A 21,544-nucleotide genomic window follows, 5' to 3' on the forward strand; every position below is an offset into this window, starting at 1 on the left:
TGTCATGTGTACAATTGTTATTCTTTCTGTCATTTTCATTTTTAGCCATGGCGTTGTCAGTTTGTTTTAGATTTATGAGTTTGACTGTCCCTTTGGTATCGTTCGTCCCTCTTTTAAAGAGTCGGTGTCATGCTAGAGTATAGAAGAAATTAAATATGATATACAAAAGTTCAAAGGTAAATCTCGCGAGTAAGATTTTCAAAAGTTTCGCAAAATATAATCACATACTCAGCTTCAGGAAAGGAAGCAAATAGAAAATTTAGTCAAAAGAACAGATCAACAGAGAAAACCATATTACTTTTAACCTCCTGCTTCAACATTACAAGCAGGAGAGGGTATAACATGTAATCAATACATCGATAACACATCTAGACAAATTCCAGACGAAAACCACTCATCGTTCAACTGGTAATTGTTTTTCATTAACAAAATACGCATCCATCACTTTTTACATAATAATGCAATCACACTATATATAGCCACTAAGATGTGCATACTGATAATTTTAATACTTATTTGACATTAAAAAAAAGTATATCCTTAAGCCATTTATACTTAAAAATAACCTCTAATCACAAATGTATGTCATCTCGTAAATATGGATGCTTCTATGGAGTGTGTCCGTCGTTTGTCGACTAAAAACGATATTCTTGATAGAATGGATGTTGGAAAGCCTGAAATTGTAAAAGATGACAAAGTAAGAGATAAACGCATTCTGTTTTCATTATAATAAGATCGATATTGTCCGGCGCTAATAAATGTATTTCATTTTGAATTTATATAACATGTGCTTGTGATTTGACTTTGTGCTAGCATAATTTTTTTTAAAACTATCATAATGAAGTTGTCTTGTTCGTGGGATTTTACCATATACTCATTTACATGCAAGGTTTAAAGTATTAATAAACAGGATTAGTTTTATTTTTTTTTGAAATCCAATTTAGAACCTTCAAAAAATATAATGTTGACACGAGGTCAAGAATTTGAAAATCCAATCACGGACTAAAATCATGATCACGAATTGTATAATTCGTTATCACGGACAGAACTTTTTATAACGAATGTGTAGAATTAGTTACCTCATAGTTTTGTAATTCGTTATTCAGACTTTTCAAAATTGTGATAACAGATTAAATTCGCTCTAACACAATTTTGGATAAGTAACAACGAATTCAATTAGAAAATAAATTATGACAAATTACAAGAAAATTTAACGACGAATCTAATCTACAATGACGAATTATAATTTGTTGTAAAGTATTATGCAAGTTGTGATTGATGATTATAATCCGTCATCATGATTTTCAAAATTCTTGATGCTTGTATGTTTATTAGAGAAAACTAAGCCGCAGAAGACTGCGTAACAGGAGCATATTTATATACACAATATTAATTACAACATAGTTCATAATACAAACAGAATACATTTTAAACTATACATCTTCAAAAATAAGTTTGTGTTTATTACAGTTTTAAATTAGACAAGCATCTTTTCTACCTTTTGAATAAAAATTGACAGCTTAGACAGCACATTACTATTACTATATTTAAGCATGCCAAGTACTTTTTTTCATTTGGATATTTTAAATAATATGGAGGTATGAACTTCCCCCTTAAATCCCTAACTTCACAGTTGGTACATTTACATATATAGTGGTATACATCTCCAAGACCAGCTTTACAGAGTGGACAAATCCTCTCATTTCGTGTTACATTTCTCCATTTTCCTGTTTCGATGAGAAACTTTGTATTACATACCCTTAATTTACATATGTTTACTCTATGACCCCGTCTTAATTTTAACAGATATGGTTCCAAGCAAAACTCTTCTTTAAACTGTAGATAAAATCCCCCCCCCAACCCACCCCCCCCCCCCCCTTGATGATTTTTTTTTTAAATCTGAGAACCATTTTTTATTAAACTGGTCCTGGAGACGCTGCCTTACATTAATTTTAATATAATTATAATCAACTTGCTCCGGAAAATTATATAGTTCACAAAAGCCACAATCATTAAACACAGATTTTACATAGCTAAACCACTTAAAATTACAACCTTCATGCTCATGCATGTACCAAAGTAACTTATAAAGTTTACCCGATAGTTTTTTATCATTTGTTGCTAGCTTGTGCCAAAAACATACAATTTTTAACTTGATCTGCAGTTCAAGTGGAAATCTTCCAAGTTCCCCATATACCATAAAATTTGGCGTAGATGATCGCACACCCAAACTGCGCTTACAAAATTGTAGATGTAACTTTTCAGTTTTATTTTTATTTTCAAACCCCCATATTTCCGAGGAGTAGGTCAAAATAGGAACCACCAACGCATCAAATAATTTTAGCTGTAGATCAATCGGAAGTGAGATATTTTGTATCTTCTTGTAAAGAGCATAAAGTGCTTTTTGAGCTTGGTCTACCAATTTTTTACGAGCTTGAAAGAAATTTCCATTGTAATTAAACAGCAGACTAAGATAAACATATGAATTTTTAATTTCAATAATTTCATTACATAGTTTACAAGTAACATTTTTATTATACTTTCTCTTTGAAAAAATTACAATCTTTGTTTTTGTAACATTAACAGTGAGTTTCCACTCAAAACAATATTGCTCAAAAACATCCAGAGCATTTTGTAACCCTTCTGCCGACTCCGCAAAAATAATTGTGTCATCGGCGTACAGAAGAATAAATAACTTGATATACAAATCAAGATTCTCTGTAAATTTTCCATTAATAAATTTTAGACCATCCACAGAGTTTTCATCCAGATATTCCTCCAGGTCATTAAGGTATAAGGCAAAGAGAAAAGGTGACATTTTTTCTCCCTGTCTTACACCTACCTCACACGGGAAAAAATCTGTTTTCAGTTCTCCATTTTTAACACAAGACTTAATATCTGTATACATGCTCAATATAACTTTAAATATTTTCCCACCAATATTATATTTTAATAGTTTTTGCCATAGTCCCACCCTCCACACTGTGTCAAACGCTTTTCTAAAATCTACAAAAGCGCAAAATGATTTCTTTCCCGAACTCAAATATAATGAAATTAAAGCATGCATGATAAACATACTATCTTGGACAGAATACCCCTTACGAAAACCACCCTGGCCATCAGTTATAATCCCGATCTCGTCTGACAGAGCATTAAGTATTGAATTAAGTATAGAGGTGAACACTTTTCCTAAATTCGATGTAAGACAAATAGCTCTGTAATTATCCAAATTATTTGGATCCCCCTTATTTTTAAATAACGGCTTAATGATACCAATAAGCCATGAATTTGGAACGATTCCAGAATCAAACACTAAATTAAATAACTTAGTGTAAATAGGCAAAAATTGATTCACCGTGCTTTTTATAAATTCGTTGACAAACTCATCTTCCCCTGGGGCTTTCCAATTACATAACTTTTTAACAGCTGACAGTATTTCGTCCTCTGTGATTTCCTGATCTATAATTTCAATAAAACCCTGATCTTTTATACTATTAGCTAAATCCTCAAAATCGATATCATCATCTGGAACATCGCTCTTATTTAATGACTTAAAATACTCATATAATTGATCAATAGTAACTTTAATATCTTTATCAGACCCCCCTCTATCAAATCTTTTCAAGATTTTCCAAAATTTACCAGAATCTTTTTTCGAAAGTTTGCGCATGTCAGATTCTAGTGCATGTTGAAAACTCTCAAAACTTTTATTCATTTCGGTTCTATAAACTTTCCCGGACTTTTTCATCTCATCTCGGTTCTCTTTATTCTTATTTAAACTGCAACGGTTTTTCGCTTTATGGAAACCCTTTCGCTTATCTCTGCATTGTTTATTAAACCAAAGTTGGTTAGAAGTACCAGATGGATAGAATCTTCCCTTTGGTTTAAATACACGATTAGCGGTGCTTTTAAAAAGATCACATATTTTATCAACGGCTGTGTTGATTCGTTCTTTTGGATCAGTACTACTGTCCTCCGACAAAAGCAGTGATATCTCGTCAAATTTAGTAACGTCACTAACGAGTGTCTCAATAAACCGGTTTTCCTTGTCTGGGTCCCATCGTGCATGACCACGCTGACTACTACAATTATCATCGGAATGTGTAGTAAAAATGTTCACTGAAGCATGAAATCAAAAACAAAGACCACAATGAACGTCAAAAAAAAGTGGGTTGAGTTCGAGAACATTGAATTCTTTTATCAATGGAAATACACTGGATGACAGTAATAAATATTCAATAAGAGATACACTATTACATGTAGTCAAACCTATCATATGGTCATTACCTGGTAACCTACTGTTACCTATATACAAATTGTTACGTTTCCAAAAATCTATAAGTTTGTACCCATAGTTATTTTGCACACTGCTATCTTCTGAACATCGCTTTAATGATACATTGCTGTCACATAACTTTTGATAATCGTACAAATATGACACAAAACTGTCATCTTCAAAATCATCCAGTATATCAAAAAGACTCATCAGGGATGACAACATCATCTAACAATTTGGTTTTGGCATTCAAATCACCAACAATTAGAGGTTGACCATTATACTTATTAACAAGTTCTATCATTTCAATTTCAACCTCTGTGAACGCCTCATTGATTGTATACTTATTATTTTCAGGTGGAAGATACATACATCCCATTAACAAGTTTTTATCAAAATCAACCAACCCCTTTTCTAATACTACCCACTGTACAAATTCAGAATAATTTTTGGAAATTTCAAAAAAATTTCTAAATTACTCTTAAAACAAATAATTATACCACCCGACTTCTTTTTAAATTTTGTTCTATGCTTAGCAAAATACTTATACCCATCAGGCATCCCTAGAATGTCAAATTCATCAGTCTTTGATTCCAAAAATATAAGTATATCATACATCAGCATCAGTTCCTGAAATTCAGGAGACTTAAGCTTCGATCTCAACCCACATACATTTAGGCAAATACATTTCAGAGTATTATTTGAAAAACAATTATTCTCTGTACTCAAAAGATCACTCCTGCTACGGAGTCCGTCCTAGATACTTTTATGATGTTTACCTTGCTTTTCAGTAGATGAAGGGGTAGTATTTGAACTCAGATTGCGTTTTCGCAGAGCTAGTTAGTGAACGATTGCCTCAACGACATGAGTGTTACCAAAAAATTAGGACAATTCAACAATATATTTATCTACCCCTTTATCACTGATATGTACCCCGCTCGGGTCACTGATGTCATAAAGTGGCCTCACAGCATTACCATTTTGACAAAATATATTGAAAGTGTCAATCAAAGATACAGAACTATCCTTTTTACATAATTTAGCAAGAATTTTTTTTACAGAGTGTGTTGTTTCATTCAATTTTAGTATGCTCTGTCCTTTGCCTTTACGAGGAATGATAGTGCAGAGACCTATTTTTGCACTTGGAAATCTTGATTTTACACAGTTAACAGCACTCGTAGCGTTTACATTCACTTCATCTGGGTCACTTCTATTACGAGTGATATCATTTGTCCCAAGACAAATGACCACCTTTTCGACACTTGCATCTGTGTCATCCATGACGGACAGAGCATGGTTAAGAAGCTCATCTATATTCTCGAAGGAGGCACCAGATACAGACGCATTTATAACATCAGGGCTGAAATTTCCCAACCGTTTACCATTTGATGCTCCAAGTATTAGAGTTTTTGATTTTGGAATCACATAATATGTGTCTTCTATACCTGTGTTACACGGTGCTATGGATTCGTCAAAGTTTTGTTACTGACCACGTCTCCCTTCGATGATTTCATCCGCGTATTCTCCCATTTCTCGCCTTGTCTCGTCATCCTGGTATTTTTCACAGTCCCGCTTTATATGCCCCGCTAACAAACAATAATTGCATACAACCTCCTCCAGACAGTTTTTAGATATATGTCCAGGCTGATGACAATTAAAACATTTACGAAGTTGTTGGGTTGTTTCTCTACATTTGAACGAGGGGTGATCAGTTCCATTACAGAATTTACAGGATATTCTATTATTATCGGCAAATAGTCTGATTTCATGTTTACCAAATGATATCTTATTAGGAAGTATAGGTACACAGTTTTTAAGCTGCAAATATCTAGTACCATTCTCAATACTGGTGTCTTTAATGACACCTCTCCTGATCGAACCTTGGACCACTTGCCCGAATATGATAAAATATGTTTATGATAGTTTTTTTTGTATATCTACTTCATAAGCAATTTTTTTTTATAAAACGTATAAAATTACTTACTGCATTTTACAGCATCAAATATATTTACGGCCTACTAAGGATATCAAAACTATAATTTGAACTACAGATGACGGATTCAAAAATCACGATCACGGATAAAGACCAAATCATCACGAATTTACTAATACATAAAAACAAATTTTAATACATTATTGAGGATTAAGTTCGCGAAACAGAATCTGTCAGAATTAGTTATCACAAATATTTGTTATTCGTGAGCACTGTTAAATTCATAATCACAGATGATTTACAAGTTATGATCATGGATTTGATTCTTTATCATAAATTTCACAATTTAACATGCAACAATTGATAAATGATGGAATCTGTTCAACAATGAACTTGTTTGGCTTTATAAATATTTTGATATGAGCGTCACTGATGAGTCTTATGTAGACGAAACGCGTGTCTGGCGTACAAAATTATAATCCTGGTACCTTTGATAACTATCAGCACGAAATAAAGCACTATGTGATAACGAATTAACATTTTTGAATTACAAAACATCAGTGACAACTAGTTCCTCGGAATCAATATCGCCAGTTTAATTCGATTTGATATCGAATAAAATCATATTTTTGGAGGTCTGCATTAACTAGTCACGTGATTTCGTATGCCTCACCTACTTTCATACGACAAAATAATAGTACATATCCTTGATCGTCAGTGACACATAAATTTCCTTAATGTCAACCACCTATAAAACCTACAAATATATATATATATATATACATGGAAAAAAGTATTGCAACACCTTGATTTTTTAAAATTTGAAAAATCAGCCTCTTTTTTTGGATGAAATATAATAAAATATGTGTATAATATTAATGAAAAATAATTGATGATAACATTGGCATTGAAACGAACAAAAAATGTTTGAAAAAAAATAATTTATAGAACCACAATTTTAATACCAAAATGGAGTGTTTTTTGTACCAAAAAATGCATATTACAACTTTTACTGTAGTCGAACTTTACAATGTCAGACATTTCAAAATTAATCCTTAGATGAATGTTCATATCATGGTTGATTATTATACGCCAAAGAATTAGTACTGTGTGCGCAGCCTCCATTCAAACGGATAACCGCATCTAAATGTCTTCTGATTCCTGCCATAAATCGACCAATTTGTTGCTAAGGTAGCAGCAACCATTTCTGATGAGGGCATTGTTTATTTCATGATGTGTTTGAACTGGGGTGTCCTTTCGCGCAATTTCCGCCCAAAAGTTTCCCAAATATGCTCGATATGGTTGAAATCCGGGCTACGATCGTGCCAAGGAAGATGAACCGAATTTCCATTTGAACATTGAATCTTCCTCCACGATGCTAATTTCCAACTTTGACGAGCTCTGCACTACATTGGATACGGAAAACTGTGTGTCTGTTCGTTAGCAAAGGTCTCCGAAATGGACTTATCGCACGATCACCAGTAGTGATGAGTCGATCTCGAATAGTTCTTGTTAAAAAGCTCCTGTATACCCATTATTCTCTTTTTAGGATTGTCCTGTATGCAATGGGTTTTCTTCTGACCAACCTTCTTTATGCTTGATTTTCCTTAGCAAATGGTAGAGGGGGTCTTCATTATCTCGGAATGTCTTTAACAGCGTTTCTTGCCTGATTTATTCTCAAAACGACTTATAGTAAAATGGTGATGACCAACAATACGTGCAGTTTTTACATCGACATCCCTGCTTCCCTTATGCTGATAATCTGCCATCTGGCTGCAGTTAAGAGTTATCAAGGACCCATTATAAGGTGTCAATCACATAACTTTAAAAATTTGGTTATTTAAAGGGTTGAAAACAAAGAGGATAAAAACAATTGTTTTGCTGTTTACGGGTACAGTAGCTGCATGTGCAGATAAAAATTATCGAGTCGATATTTATTGATTAAACTCAGGTGATACTTAAATAATGTTTAACTAGTTCTATTTTACCAAATTATATCCCACAAAAATGAAAAGTTTTTTTTAATTTCAATTTCAATTTGGTGTTGCACTACTTTTTTCCAACTGTATATATATACTAGTATTTACTAGTAGTACCAAAAGTTAAAAAACTAAACCCCCAATAAGTAAACAAGCGAGTTTTAGTGTGAGGACAATATGAAAATCCGAGTTGAAGATCTTGAAAGTCGCTAAAACGATGAAGAACAATGATTGATAATGGTTTATTTGACAGAATGTTTCTTTTTTTTTGGACACAGACATGAACATTTTTCAAACAGGAAAATTATGTCAAAATTGTCATACTAATAAATCATAAGCTTTAAAGTCATATGAAACTTAAAAAAAAAAAGATGCATATGTTGTTTTTTTCTATAACAAAATAAATAGTTTTCATTATTAAACTTATGTTCATATAAGTTTTTCTGAAGAAAATTCTTTAATTTGTCCACATTTAGAAGAATTTTACTTCTTTTTAATTGCTTGATTTCAGCAAGCAATTCGTCGACATGTTTTCCGTGTTCAATGTGACCTTACTCTTAAAAATCCGGTGATCACAATACACATGGATCTGTCATTGAAATAAATTATTATCTGATTGTACATGTTATACGATATTTTTGCGACAAAGATGAAAAAATCGTGCACATAACTTTATAATATATGCATGCATTGGTTGAAGAACTGGATACACATTATTTTTTACAAGTCGTTCGTTTCATATGGCTTTAAGATCAAATTTGACATGTCCTAAATTCGGTTTATGCAAGTTTTTTTCTTCTCTTTTTTTACTTAAATCATTTCCTATGAAACACTTCATACATTTCGATATTAGATTTTGTCTTCTTAAAGCTTATTCTTATATAATTCATATCAATCAAGTGAAACTAAGGTTTTTGTTCAACATCTTCTGTAGGATTAAAAGAAAAAGTGCGTAACAAAATTTGGTTTAATTTTAATTTTTTTTAAAACATAAAATGTCTTTAAATTTTATAAATCTAGAACATGTATGCTTAAAAAATTGTCAGATGTTCAGGTTTATCTGATCTCAGAGTAGTTTTGAGGTGTAAACGCATCCATTTATGCTAAAGGTTCTACATGATCCTTAAGCAAGCTTCAAAACTATTTTATAGGATAAAACAATACGTCTGCATAAACCACATGATAACTTAAAAACTCGTGGTAAATCTTCGGCTATCGCTTTACAGGACATCTTAGGAAAGAAACCATCTATTGCTGAACAAAAGACACAGAAGCAAAATGTAGGAAATGAAAAGATTGAGATAGAAATAGAAGACAATAGCTGGAAATTGTTATATAAAGTCAGCGATTCTCCACCATTTTATATGACGGTGCTGTTTGCTCTGCAGGTATTTCATTTTGCAATAGAAGATTAAGCTACATTAGAAACTCAAACTAAATAAAATTCAGATAACGAACAAAAGAAAATATCTACATTTATACATCTGTTATAAATTACAATTTGTATTTTAAAATTATCTTAAGCATCCACAATAACTGTAAAAGTAAAAAGAATAACTGTAAAGTTAAAATAATTCTTAAACTATTGAAAAAAAAACCATGTCTATTCGTCGATGGTGGTAGCGACCGTCACAAGTTAAGAAAGCAAATGAAATGGTACCCTTTTTAGAATCTAGTTGAGTGCAATGTCGATATGACGTAATTACTTGGTCGTGAAACGCAGAATTTTATATCAAATATCAGCATTTATTGCCATCTAAAGAAGTGTTTGCATAGAACAAAATTAAAATAACTAAACAAATCCGTATGAAACCAATTGTCGTTAACACCATGACTTTTATCAGGTACACTGGAACCCCAATGTTTAAAAAGCCTAAAATTATAAAAGTTGTTATTTCTAATCACGTTTCATCATTTGCAGAGATTTGTATCAATCTCCGTACTAGAGCTGTTCATTATTTTGGTTCGGTTCTTAAATGTCGCGGATCAGAAAGTTTCCAGTTTCATCGCATCTCGTTTTTGTTTTATGATTTTATTTGTATCACTAAATTTTAGCAAACATTAATGGTTTTACCGTTCTGTGTGATGTCGGCCATTATGGTAGCCCAGTCAGTATGCGCAGAGGATGACAACGATCTCAAAACACAACTCTTATCAACAACAATTTTCTTATCGGCTGTCTGTACATTTCTTCAAACAACATTTGGAGTGAGGTGGGTTTAGTTTTTTGTTTTTTTTAGTTCTTATCGTCTTTATCATATGAAAACTGTACACAAATAAGAATAAATATTGTTCAACGGTTTCAAATATGATATAAAAAGATAAATAAATCAAGATTATAATCTTGTACTTCAGCCTCGCGTTTCGTCTACCAAAGAGTCATCAGTAATACTCGAATCAAATAAGTTAAAATGGCTAAAATAAGAACTAAGATGAGGAGCATTGAAAGTCCCAAATTCTAAAAGGTTTTGCCTATTACAGTTTTGTTAACATTTAATGTGTTATTATGACCATATCAATGATAACTTTTGTCAACAGAAGTGCTGACTACTGATAAAGCATACTATGCATAACACAACAGATAGTGTAAAGTTATAAAAACTTTCTTTATTTTCACCTGCTTTTCTGATAGGTTAAGTCCAAAGCCAATACAATTTGTAGGATTATGCACAAAAGCTAATAAATGTCGATGTAATTCATTTTAAAACTCTTCTAAACTAAAGCAAGAGTTTTTATGTCAAACGTGTCAATGATAATAATCAATCATGTTATATACAAACAATCATAAATACCAGAATTATGTGCAACCAGTTTATATATAAAAAAAAAACATTAGACGTTCAGACATTTTTTACTAGCCTTCAAACATATGAAATTCAAGGCGAACCTTACTTTTTCATTTTTAGCCATGTCGTTGTCAGTTTATTTTCGATCTATGAGTTTGTCTGTCCCTATGGTATCTTTGGCCCCTGTTTTACTGATATTGGATTGTTGAATTTGTACACCAATGAAGGTCTGATTAATGTGAACATTTTCCATATCATCTTCTAGATCAACTAGAACGAAGCTTATTATTTGAAATATTGCCATTTTTTAGGTTATAATTCCAGTAGTATTAGAACTATAATTTTCATTTTAAAAATAGATTACCGGTATATCAAGGTCCTACTCCAGCCTATATTGTGCCACTTTTAGTGATATCAGGGTTACCAGACTGGAAGTGTGAACCAATGTGGAACAAAGTTATCTTCAATGCAACGACAGGTACAGTATCTTATACTACTGTGAGGAACAAAATGTCATGGTGGTAATATCAAGATGCGTTTTATCAAAAAAAAAAAAAAAAAAAAAAACACCCACAAAATAAACCACACAAAAAATAAAAAAAAGATACTTAAATCTAAAATAAACTGTCCATTTTAACTATAATGAAATTGCATCTTTGATTGCAAAGGACGCAAAATAATGTAATAAGGTGTTTTGTTAACTTAGCACATTTTGGTGATAGAATACCATTTATAACAAAAATAATTTTACCAAGATTTCCTCTAATTTCCTGTACAGATATAGAAAATAATGATTAATTATAAAGCACAATTTGCTTTACAGATTCCTTGATTTTAGTTAGTTTTTACTCAGAAATGAACATAAAAGTTACATATTCTGTTACCAAGATATATAAGTTTGTTGACTCTATTGCATATATCACAAATGTATATGTAATATCTGTGTGACAAGATACACGGTGCAACATGTAAACAATTAACTTCAATTAAGATTTTATTTGTATAAAAAAACGATGCATTATGTAAACATTTAACGTCAATTAAAACTTGAATAATGATGATAACAATTATAATGATCAATCGGTGATTATTTCATTTTAGGAGAAAACTTTACCACAGATGAACCCGACATAGTTGGTTATCGTGAGAAAATAGCATTACCGAAGTTACGTGTGGTAAATAAATTAATTTATATATGTTCTGCTTATGTATTTGGTTCTGGTCTCAAATAATATAAGCTTCGTACCAGTTGGACATTTTATTGTCTCAATCGGGAAATGAAAAGTAAAATCACAAAAATACTGATTTCCGAGGAAAATTCAAAATGGAAAGTCTCTAATCAAATTGCAAAATTAAAAGCTGAAACACATCAAATGAAAGGATAACGACTGTTATATTCCTAAAAGATTTACCTGTACCAAGTCATGAATAGGGCAGTTGTTATCAAGTTTGTTTCTATGTATGTTAGTAATTGTTTTTGTTGCACTTCTCCATAGTTTTCATCTTAAAGATGTTTTGTTTTTTCCTTGTTTTTTTATTGTAATCCGGATTTGTTTTCTCTCAAATGATTTATGTCTTTTGAACAGCGGTATACGTCTGTTGCCTTTAAATATACCAACTGTTATAAGTTATTTCATTTTTGTGTCAGTTGGTCTCTTGTGAATAGTTGCATCATTGGCAATCATACCACATCTCCTTCCTTTTTTTTTTATAAAGTCTTTAAATGAACTAACAAATCATTGGCGTTTGTACACTTTACCGATTGTTTTTTTTTGTTATTTCTATTCAAACAGATATATTATTCATTTACTTCTTCCTAAACTGTTTGTATATTTCTTTTTATTAGAAAAGTATGACCAATCCCTCCTATATCAGTAATATACATAGTAGGTATTGAACAGTTAAAAGTGTAAAACGAATTAACCATTATCAAAGATAAAAATATATTTCAAAATATTTCTCTCATCATTTTAAAGTGATTCTTAAAATAAGGAGCTCAACATAACTAGTGGTGTTGTTGAGTGTGTTATGTTTGATTCATGCTGTTCATTGTTTTTGGACTGCATGTATTATAACTTTTTCTCTTTAAAAGTAATAATACTCAAACGGGGGTTTGTGATAAATCCTTTGAAGATTGTAAGAGCTATAAATTCATAACATCATGAGGAATTTCGCCATCTTTTTTTATTGTCTTACTTGCATTTGTTAAAGCATTGCTTCATGCAAAGCGCTTTTCTTGTGTTGGATCTATTGAACAATCTTTTATGTCCCTTTTGTAATTTAAAACTGATTAAATGTATGAAGTATAGATTAAGGAGTGAGTTAGAAAAAGTTCAAATATTACTACTAAATTTATTAAAAAATGTGATTTGGATTTAAAGAAACCGTTTGACAAAATTCGTTCTGTTTTTACTTTGTCGTATGCTTATTCATTAACTGAAAACACCTTTGAGCAGAAAATAAAGGACTTGATATTGACAGACATATTATGTATTAGACGAAAAGTGTGGAAATAGCAAGAGTACAAATTACTGCATTAGATTATGTCTTTATTTACCATCGTTCTGATTTAAACACAAATTGGTTTTAATCAACTCTCCCAATAACTGTGTTTCTCGAACAGGATCACAGAAATCATTACCTGTATACTTATGGTAATAATATGTAGGCCAATATGCATGTTACATTTTCGTTAATGATTTTGGAGCAGCATATCATTTATTTTAATCTAAACTATTTTGATAATGCATGAACTTTCATATCAACTCAAATCATAAACTCTCTAACAAAATTGTGAAAAGTAACCGTTTTATAACAAGAAAATGTCTGTACCAAGTCAGGAATATGACAATTGTTGTCCATTCGGTTGATGTGTTTGTGCTTTTTTTGCCATTTGATTAGGGACTTTCCGTTTTGAATTTTCCTCTAATTTCAGTTTTCATTTTTGGTTTTGGAGAGTACATGACAATGGTTGTTTCTTTTACGCGCTTTCTATACACGTGTTCGTCAATGTCAAAGGAATTCCTTCAATCATTTTTTGTCTATTTTATTCCTAGTTTTGCATGCCATAGTTGTTTAAAAAAATCTGTGACATTACCACTTTACCTTAATTGTGTATACAACGCATTTATCTGCATGAAATACCATTTGTTTAAAGATCACACAGTTAATTAAAAAAAGGCATAAGAGATTAAAATTTTCTTTAAAAATAATTTTTCAAAACTTGGTACATACATACATGTTTATTTAAACAGATGCAAGGAAGCTTGATACTAGCTGGAGGACTACACATGATGATAGGTTTGACTGGTTTAGTTGGTGTGTTGCTAAACGTTGTAGGACCACTTACAGTTGTACCGACACTGGTTCTATTAGGCATAGAATTGAATGGAGTTATGAATACATTTTGTGAACCCCATTGGGGTGTGTCAGCAGGGTAAATATATGCACTTAAAGTCAAGTAGGCACTTCTAAGTGAATTCAAACTGTTGTTTTTCAATTAATTGTCTTTATCTGATTTAATTTCATAATGCATGAGATTTTAGAATAAATATAGATATAAATAGAATTGTAGCTATATTTTCATAGAATATCGACTCAAATCATAAACTCGCTAACGAAATTTTGGAAAATAACCTTTTTAAATTATAAGTAGATTTTGTATTTTATTTTTCAAGGTTTTATACAAGATATTACTATCGTCGGTCTTTTAATTGAATATTAAATATATTTTATATTTTCATACGTCACACAATTATTATTTTGATTTAACAGAACTTGTTTGATTTCCATAATTCTTGCTGTATACCTGAATGGATGGAATATGCCACTGCCAATGTATACAAGAGGACGAGGATTTCACATTATAAGATATCCTCTGCAACAGGTTTTAGCGGTAAGTTTAAAAACCAGCTAGTTAGGTCTTGCTATGAACCATCAGGCTAAGAATACAAATATTGCTTTAAAAGTTTAAAAGCCAAGACTGTAATAAGTAATTGTTGTTGTTTAACACCACTTTCAGCACAATTTACTAAATCGTGACTGTGAGGTTTTATTGTTCAATGAAGTCGTATAGACCAAGGAAAATCACTGACCTTAACTAACATTCCTAAGTCATTTAAGATTGGAGTCGAACGCTCCTGCCACGCCCGGGGTTCTAGCTCACACATTCAGTGATGACATGCTAGTGATACATTAAATAAACTTTTATACCACTTGTCCACCGAGGCCGTTTAACTCGCCAACAAAAGCGGCAGAGAAAGACTAGCCCAATCCAACAATAATGGAACCTTAATTTTTTAATAACTTTTATTTTTAAATGGAGAATTTTAAGAAAAGTATTTTATAAAGCATGCACGAATCGAAATACAGACTCTTGAAAAGGTTTACTAATAATTTTTCATATGTATTTTTTTAACTGTTTCTATGTTCGAAATTAATTCACTTGATGGATTGATCATTGATTCATTATTCAAATCAAACATTGCAATTCAATTGATTTAACTTATCATTTAAGTTATGTATTAAAAAGATTAATTCTAACCTGGAAAGATCAAAAACTCATTTTGAACTCAGATACGAATGACTCTTTCAGATCTTATTTGCAATACTTATTGGTTGGAGTATATGTGGTATATTGACATACGCAGGCGCACTGACCTCTGATCCAAATGACAAGCAGTATAAAACTAGGACTGACTTTGGAGCTGAAACCATAGAAAGGACGCCATGGGCGACTATACCATATCCCGGTAAATAATCAACATTTAGTAAATAGCATATTATAGTTTCATATTTTGATTCTTAAGATATATTTAGTCAATAATATCGACTTACTCCTAGATTTGAAATAACCGAACTGAAACGTAAAAAAAAAAAGTTGAAGATACCAAAGCTATATTAAAACTTCTAAGTCGAAAACAAATTGACAATTCCATGGCAAAAAAAAAAACGACCGGAAGAGAAACAATAGTAAAACAAAACACAACATAAAAAACTTAAAGACTGAGGCAAGACGAGCCCCATTACAAATCTGGTATGATCACAGGTGCTCCGGACGAGTTAGCGAACTTTTTTTCCCTTAGTTGCACCCGTAGTTTTGCTCACGTAAGTACAAACCGGTGATACGAATAATTTAGTAGGTCACATTCGACGAAAACAGGACGGAATTGTGGTTACGAAAAATTGGAATAAGATACAAAGGTACCATTAAAACATTTAAGTTGAAAAGAAGATGAAAACATTACGAAAAAAACCCAGAAAGACGACAAGAAGTAAAGGAAAAGAAGTCTACAAAAATTAAATAAAAGGTATAAAAACAAAAAATATCGAACTCCAAGGAAATTTCAAAACGGAAAGTCCCTTATCAGATGGAAAAACTAAAAGGTTAAACACCTCAAACGAATATATTACAACTGTCATATTCTAAGAACTACTTAAACAAATTAACGATTGATCAACATGAATCCCCACCAAAACATCGGAGTGATTCCAAGTGCTTCGAAGATAGTAATAGTTGTAAAAAGCATAAAAAAAATCTATGTTTGCAGAAGATCTTCTATGAAATTTTGTTTCAGACACTTTCTGAAGTCTTTTGTTCTATATTGGTCAGAAAGGTCCATTAACTATCGATTTCAGGTCAATTTGGAAGTTCAGAATTCAACACTGGAATATTTCTAGCTTTTTTCTTAGCTACATTATTGTCAGTCATTGAATCTATTGCTGATTATTACGCATGTGCGAGATTGTCTCATCTTCCGCCTCCGCCATTATCTGCTATGAACAGAGGAATAATGATGGAGGGGTTCATGTCCATGATAGCAGGATTCTTTGGAGCAGGACATGGCACAACTACATACAGCAACAATATAGGACTCATTGGTATGACTAGGGTACGTACAACTAAAAATTAATTTGTATATTAAAACACACACTTGTATAATTATCTTGTTTTTTTAGGCCCCACCTACGATAATAGAGGGGCATTATATTTTCTTGTCTGTGCATCCGTTCGTCGAATTGTACGTTCGTCCGTGCGTCCGTTTGCCCCACTTAAAGTTTTTGGTCAAGGTAGTTTTTGATGAAGCTGAAGCCCAATCAACTCGAAACTTAGTACACTTGTTGCTTATGATATGATCTTTCTAATTTTAAAGCCAAATTAGACTTTTGACCCCAATTTCACGGTTAACTGAACATAGAAAATAAAAGTTGGAGTTTCAGGTTAAAGTTTTTGGTCAAGGTAGTTTTTGATGAAGCTGAAGTCCAATCAACTTGAAACTTAGTACACTTGTTGCTTATGATATGAGCTTTCTAATTTTAAAGCCAAATTAGACTTTTGACCCCAATTTCACGGTCCACTGAACATATAAAATGAAAGTTGGAGTTTCAGGTCAAAGTTTTTGGTCATGGTAGTTTTTGAAGATGCTGAAGTCCTATCAACTTGAAACTTAGTACACTTGTTGCTTATGATATGATCTTTCTAATTGTAAAGCCAAATTAGACTTTTGACCACAATTTCACGGTCCACTGAACATAGAAAATGAAAGCGGGAGTTTCAGGTTAAAGTTTTTGGTCAAGGTAGTTTTTGATGAAGCTGAAGTCCAATCAATTTGAAACTTAGTACACTTTCTGCTTATGAAATGATCTTTCTAATTGTAAAAGCCAAATTAGACTTTTGACTCCAATTTTACGGTTCACTGAACATAGAAAATGAAAGTGGGAGTTTCAGTTTAAGTTTTTGGTGAAGGTAGTTTTTGATGAAGCTGAAGTCCAATTAACTTGGAACTAAGTACACTTTCTGCTTATGATATGTTCTTTGTAATTGTAAAAGCTAAATTAGACTTTTAATTCCAATTTCATGGTTCACGCAACTTCACTGAACATAGAAAATGAAAGTTGGAGTTTCAGGTTAAAGTTTTTGGTCAAGGTAGTTTTTGATGAAGTTGAAGACCAAACAACTTGATGCTTAGTACACGTGTTTCCTATATGGTATGATCTGTCTAATTTTAATGCAAACTTAGACTTTTTACACAATTTCAAAGTCCATTTAACATGGAAAATGATAGTGCGAGTGGGAAATCCGTGTTCTTCGGACACATTCTTGTTTTGTATTAAATACTCACATTATATCAAACTCCTTCCAACGAACTATAACAATATTCAATACGCCAAAGGGAATCTTAAAAGATAATAATTTCATAATATATCATTTAATACTTAATTATATAACATGACTTGTGAGGTCCATGTCTTTGAAATGTTTGACATGTGCTCCTTGTCTTGCTTTAACTAATTCTTTCGAGGTTCCATTATTATTACTTCAATATCAAAGAATCTGTCTTTCCAATAGAATACTTGTATTTCCGTTTATTTGTTAAAAATGGTCTACATATTTTGTTATTTATTTATGTCCGAATTACAGGTTGCCAGTAGGAGGGTTTTCCAGATGTTAGGCATACAGCTAGTAATGTGTGCTGTCATTGGTAAACTGGGTGCAGTTTTTGTTACCATACCATATCCTGTTTTAGGTGGATCAAGTATCTTAAGTTTTGGACTTTTTATTGGAATTATGTTGTCGTACCTACAGTTTGTAGATATAAACTCAACCAGAAACATGGCTGTCGTTGGTGTATCATTGTTGACCGGTCTCATGGTGCCAAATTGGGTGAAAGAGAATTCAACTACTATAAAGACAGGTAATACTTTTTGTGATTTCTATAACTCGGAATCCTCATAGTTTAAGCTAAAAAAATACATAAAACATGCACTAATTCTTTTTTTTTTATGCTCAAACGCATGTCAAGATTATGATGGCAATGCATATTTATGTTAACTAGTATAGTTCGATAATTTTTCACTTGTATGTGTTATCCCAGTATACATAAAAGAATATGTAAAATTTTTTTTTATAAGGAATTAAGGTTAAATTATACTAATGTATTGACCCGTGTATATAAAGTTTCAAGCAACATGCTGAGTTGAGCCTTGAACGCAATGAAGTCATTTAGTCATTATGTGCAAGGCTAAATTCAGCATGCTTCTTGAAACATTAGACAAAGGATTTTCTTATCCTAGGCAAAGATTATCTTAATTAGACGAAACGCGCGTCTAGCGTACTAAATTATAATCCTTGAACCTTTGATAACTATTTCAATAGATAACCTAAAATATTTTTTTCTGCTGATGGACTGTCAGTTATCAAACTCATACCAGGCTTATTGTGTTCTGGCTTAAGTATGACCAAGTGCAAGACAGGAAGATACTGTATAAGTAGGAGACATGTATATTAGTATTACTGAACACAACTAATGTCCGTGAGATGCAAAGACCATCACAAATTGAAAATGATGCCAAGAATTTTTAGGGTTTTGCTATTAAACGTCTTTGCTGTCATTTTATTAGAGAATTCACCCATGTACACGTGTTTTCGTAATTTAGATGCATTTTTATTTGCAGGCAGTGATGAATTCGACAAACTTCTTATAATGACTCTTACGAACCCCTCATTCTTTGGGGGTTTCGTAGCTTTCATTCTTGACAACACTCTGAAAGGTAAACGAAAAATAAATTTTTGAAACTTTGGAAAAAGAGTGTATCAGCTTTGTTTGACATACACATGAGGAGGGAGAAAACAGTAATCTCCTTTTCATATCTAAAAGTTTAATCATAAAACGGGTGCATAAAAGAACATACAATAAAAACAGTTAGAAAAAACAAACTACTTAGCAACATAATGCAATCGATAATAACAATAAAGGTTCATATTAAAATGCTCGGAATAATAAACCTTACTCCCCGACATTGTGAACCAAACTATTTTAGGTCTATACCGTAGTTTAAAAAATTTAGATACCATTGGCTTCAAAATTTTTGGATTTTAGATTTGCTGATAAAAATAAACACAGTAAAAAGATACAGAAACAGCGGTTGACAAATAATAATTAACCGTTTAATTCTCTTTAACCCAATTTGGTTCCATAAGGCCGGTCAATATTGATACGAATACGACAACCATGTGCCTGGCATGGGTAACCAATACACTGTAAATTATTAACTGTTTAACTGACAGCTTGCTAACGAGACGTTAAAAGAGAGGTAATCTAGGAAGGATGTACAAGACACACACATCTCAAAAAACAAAACACTATAGTAAAAAAAAAACTTATAGGATGGATGTACATTACACACACATCTCAAAATCAAAACATTATACTGAATAAAACAACGGTTTTATTGCAGTCCTGACAATTACAAAGGTTATTATTTTGTTCAACCCATTTCCAGGGACATAAAGTGCGAACGTATTTACCGTATGTTTAATAATCAAAATTAATATCCATGCTTTTTTGTTTGTTTTCTAGGAACTAAACGAGAGCGCGGGTTAGCTGCTTGGGCACTAGGAGAAAGTCAATCAGTTGATACACAGTCTAAGATAGAGGAAGATTTAGATGTTTACGAAATACCAATATTTACAAAATATTTAGATAAAATACCTTGTATGAAATATCTACCGATATTTCCGACATACACACCAGAAAATTATAGATGCAGAAAGCAATTAACTTCAGAAAAAGAAAAGCAATAACATTGAAATGTCTTATCTTATTACATTCTGCAAATGTACTGATTCGGAATTAGATTAATTCATATATATATTTAAAGCATATACATGATGTAACTGCTATGATGTAATCACCTCTTTTTGTCACTTAAGGTTAATCGGGTATATTTCAGGAATCCTCGATCTTCGATTATAAAATAGATAGAAAGTAAATCGGGTTTATTTATAAAGGAATGTGTAGAAAGTTTACCAATTTGTTCAGTATCAAGAAAATGAGTCCCGTAACCCAAATTTTCTGAAGGGGCATTATAAGACCTATATTTTTTTATTTTATCTATTTTTATCTAAAAATATTAACCTTTTTGTTTACGTCTTTTATTGATTTTTTTGTGCATGCTTATTTGATTTATTTAGTCAATTGTATTGTATGTTGAAATAGTTTTCGCTGCTAAATTCAAAAAAGAAAATGTGGCTTGATTGCCTATGAGAACAACTCCCCAGAAAAGACCAAATGACTATTATGTCTATTTGTTTGCTCTACTAATTGTGTCAATCTCAAATGTTAAAGTTCGCTGCTTCGTTTGGATTTATATACTAGATAAAGTATTTAGCATTGTAATAGAAGAACGTTCGAATTTACTTGACCGACACTTCACAAAATGACAGCGTTTTTATATTTTTAACTTCTTTATGTATAATGGAGCTCAAAATACAATCTTTGTGTTTTTACTACAGAATAAGTATGGCGACACTAAAAACGAATTTTATGATAATTTGGTCTTCTTTAACCTCTTATCTTGATATTTGTGTCTTGACCATCAATAAAATACGCTTGTTACGAAAAAGGAACCAATCTTTACTGAATTCACTGTTTATTAGCTTCATGTGTATATTTTGACGTTAAAAAAACGTTATGACGTATTTCGGAAAGGTAATCCTAAACACAATAAGAAAAATGCGGATTTTTTTCGGGGGATTTTCATTAATTATCGCAAAAATGAATGAAAATTA

The 21,544-nt window shown here is 31.8% G+C and overlaps 1 protein-coding gene across 1 annotated transcript; it reads left to right on the plus strand.

The window, feature by feature from the left end:
- Positions 1 to 592: 592 nt before the first annotated feature.
- Positions 593 to 21,508, plus strand: LOC134723796 (solute carrier family 23 member 1-like). The gene is made up of 12 exons (XM_063587346.1): positions 593 to 697; positions 9,415 to 9,576; positions 10,244 to 10,401; positions 11,334 to 11,452; positions 12,076 to 12,149; positions 14,229 to 14,410; positions 14,749 to 14,869; positions 15,569 to 15,725; positions 16,612 to 16,865; positions 18,395 to 18,668; positions 19,429 to 19,524; positions 20,334 to 21,508. The coding sequence occupies exons 1-12, from the start codon at positions 599 to 601 to the stop codon at positions 20,555 to 20,557; spliced, it is 1,920 nt and encodes a 639-aa protein (XP_063443416.1). The 5' UTR covers positions 593 to 598; the 3' UTR covers positions 20,558 to 21,508.
- Positions 21,509 to 21,544: the final 36 nt, after the last annotated feature.

The sequence above is a fragment of the Mytilus trossulus genome, chromosome 6, assembly GCF_036588685.1.
Source record: "Mytilus trossulus isolate FHL-02 chromosome 6, PNRI_Mtr1.1.1.hap1, whole genome shotgun sequence".
Classification (NCBI taxonomy): Eukaryota; Metazoa; Mollusca; class Bivalvia; order Mytilida; family Mytilidae; genus Mytilus; species Mytilus trossulus.

Bases quoted from the DNA above. Each gene is read 5' to 3' on its own strand.
- LOC134723796 (XM_063587346.1), top strand. From the start codon at position 599: ATGGATGCTTCTATGGAGTGTGTCCGTCGTTTGTCGACTAAAAACGAT. The intron at 698-9,414 runs GTAAGAGATAAA...ATCGCTTTACAG, and splicing joins AAATTGTAAAAGATGACAAA to GACATCTTAGGAAAGAAACC. The intron at 14,870-15,568 runs GTAAGTTTAAAA...TGACTCTTTCAG, and splicing joins CTCTGCAACAGGTTTTAGCG to ATCTTATTTGCAATACTTAT.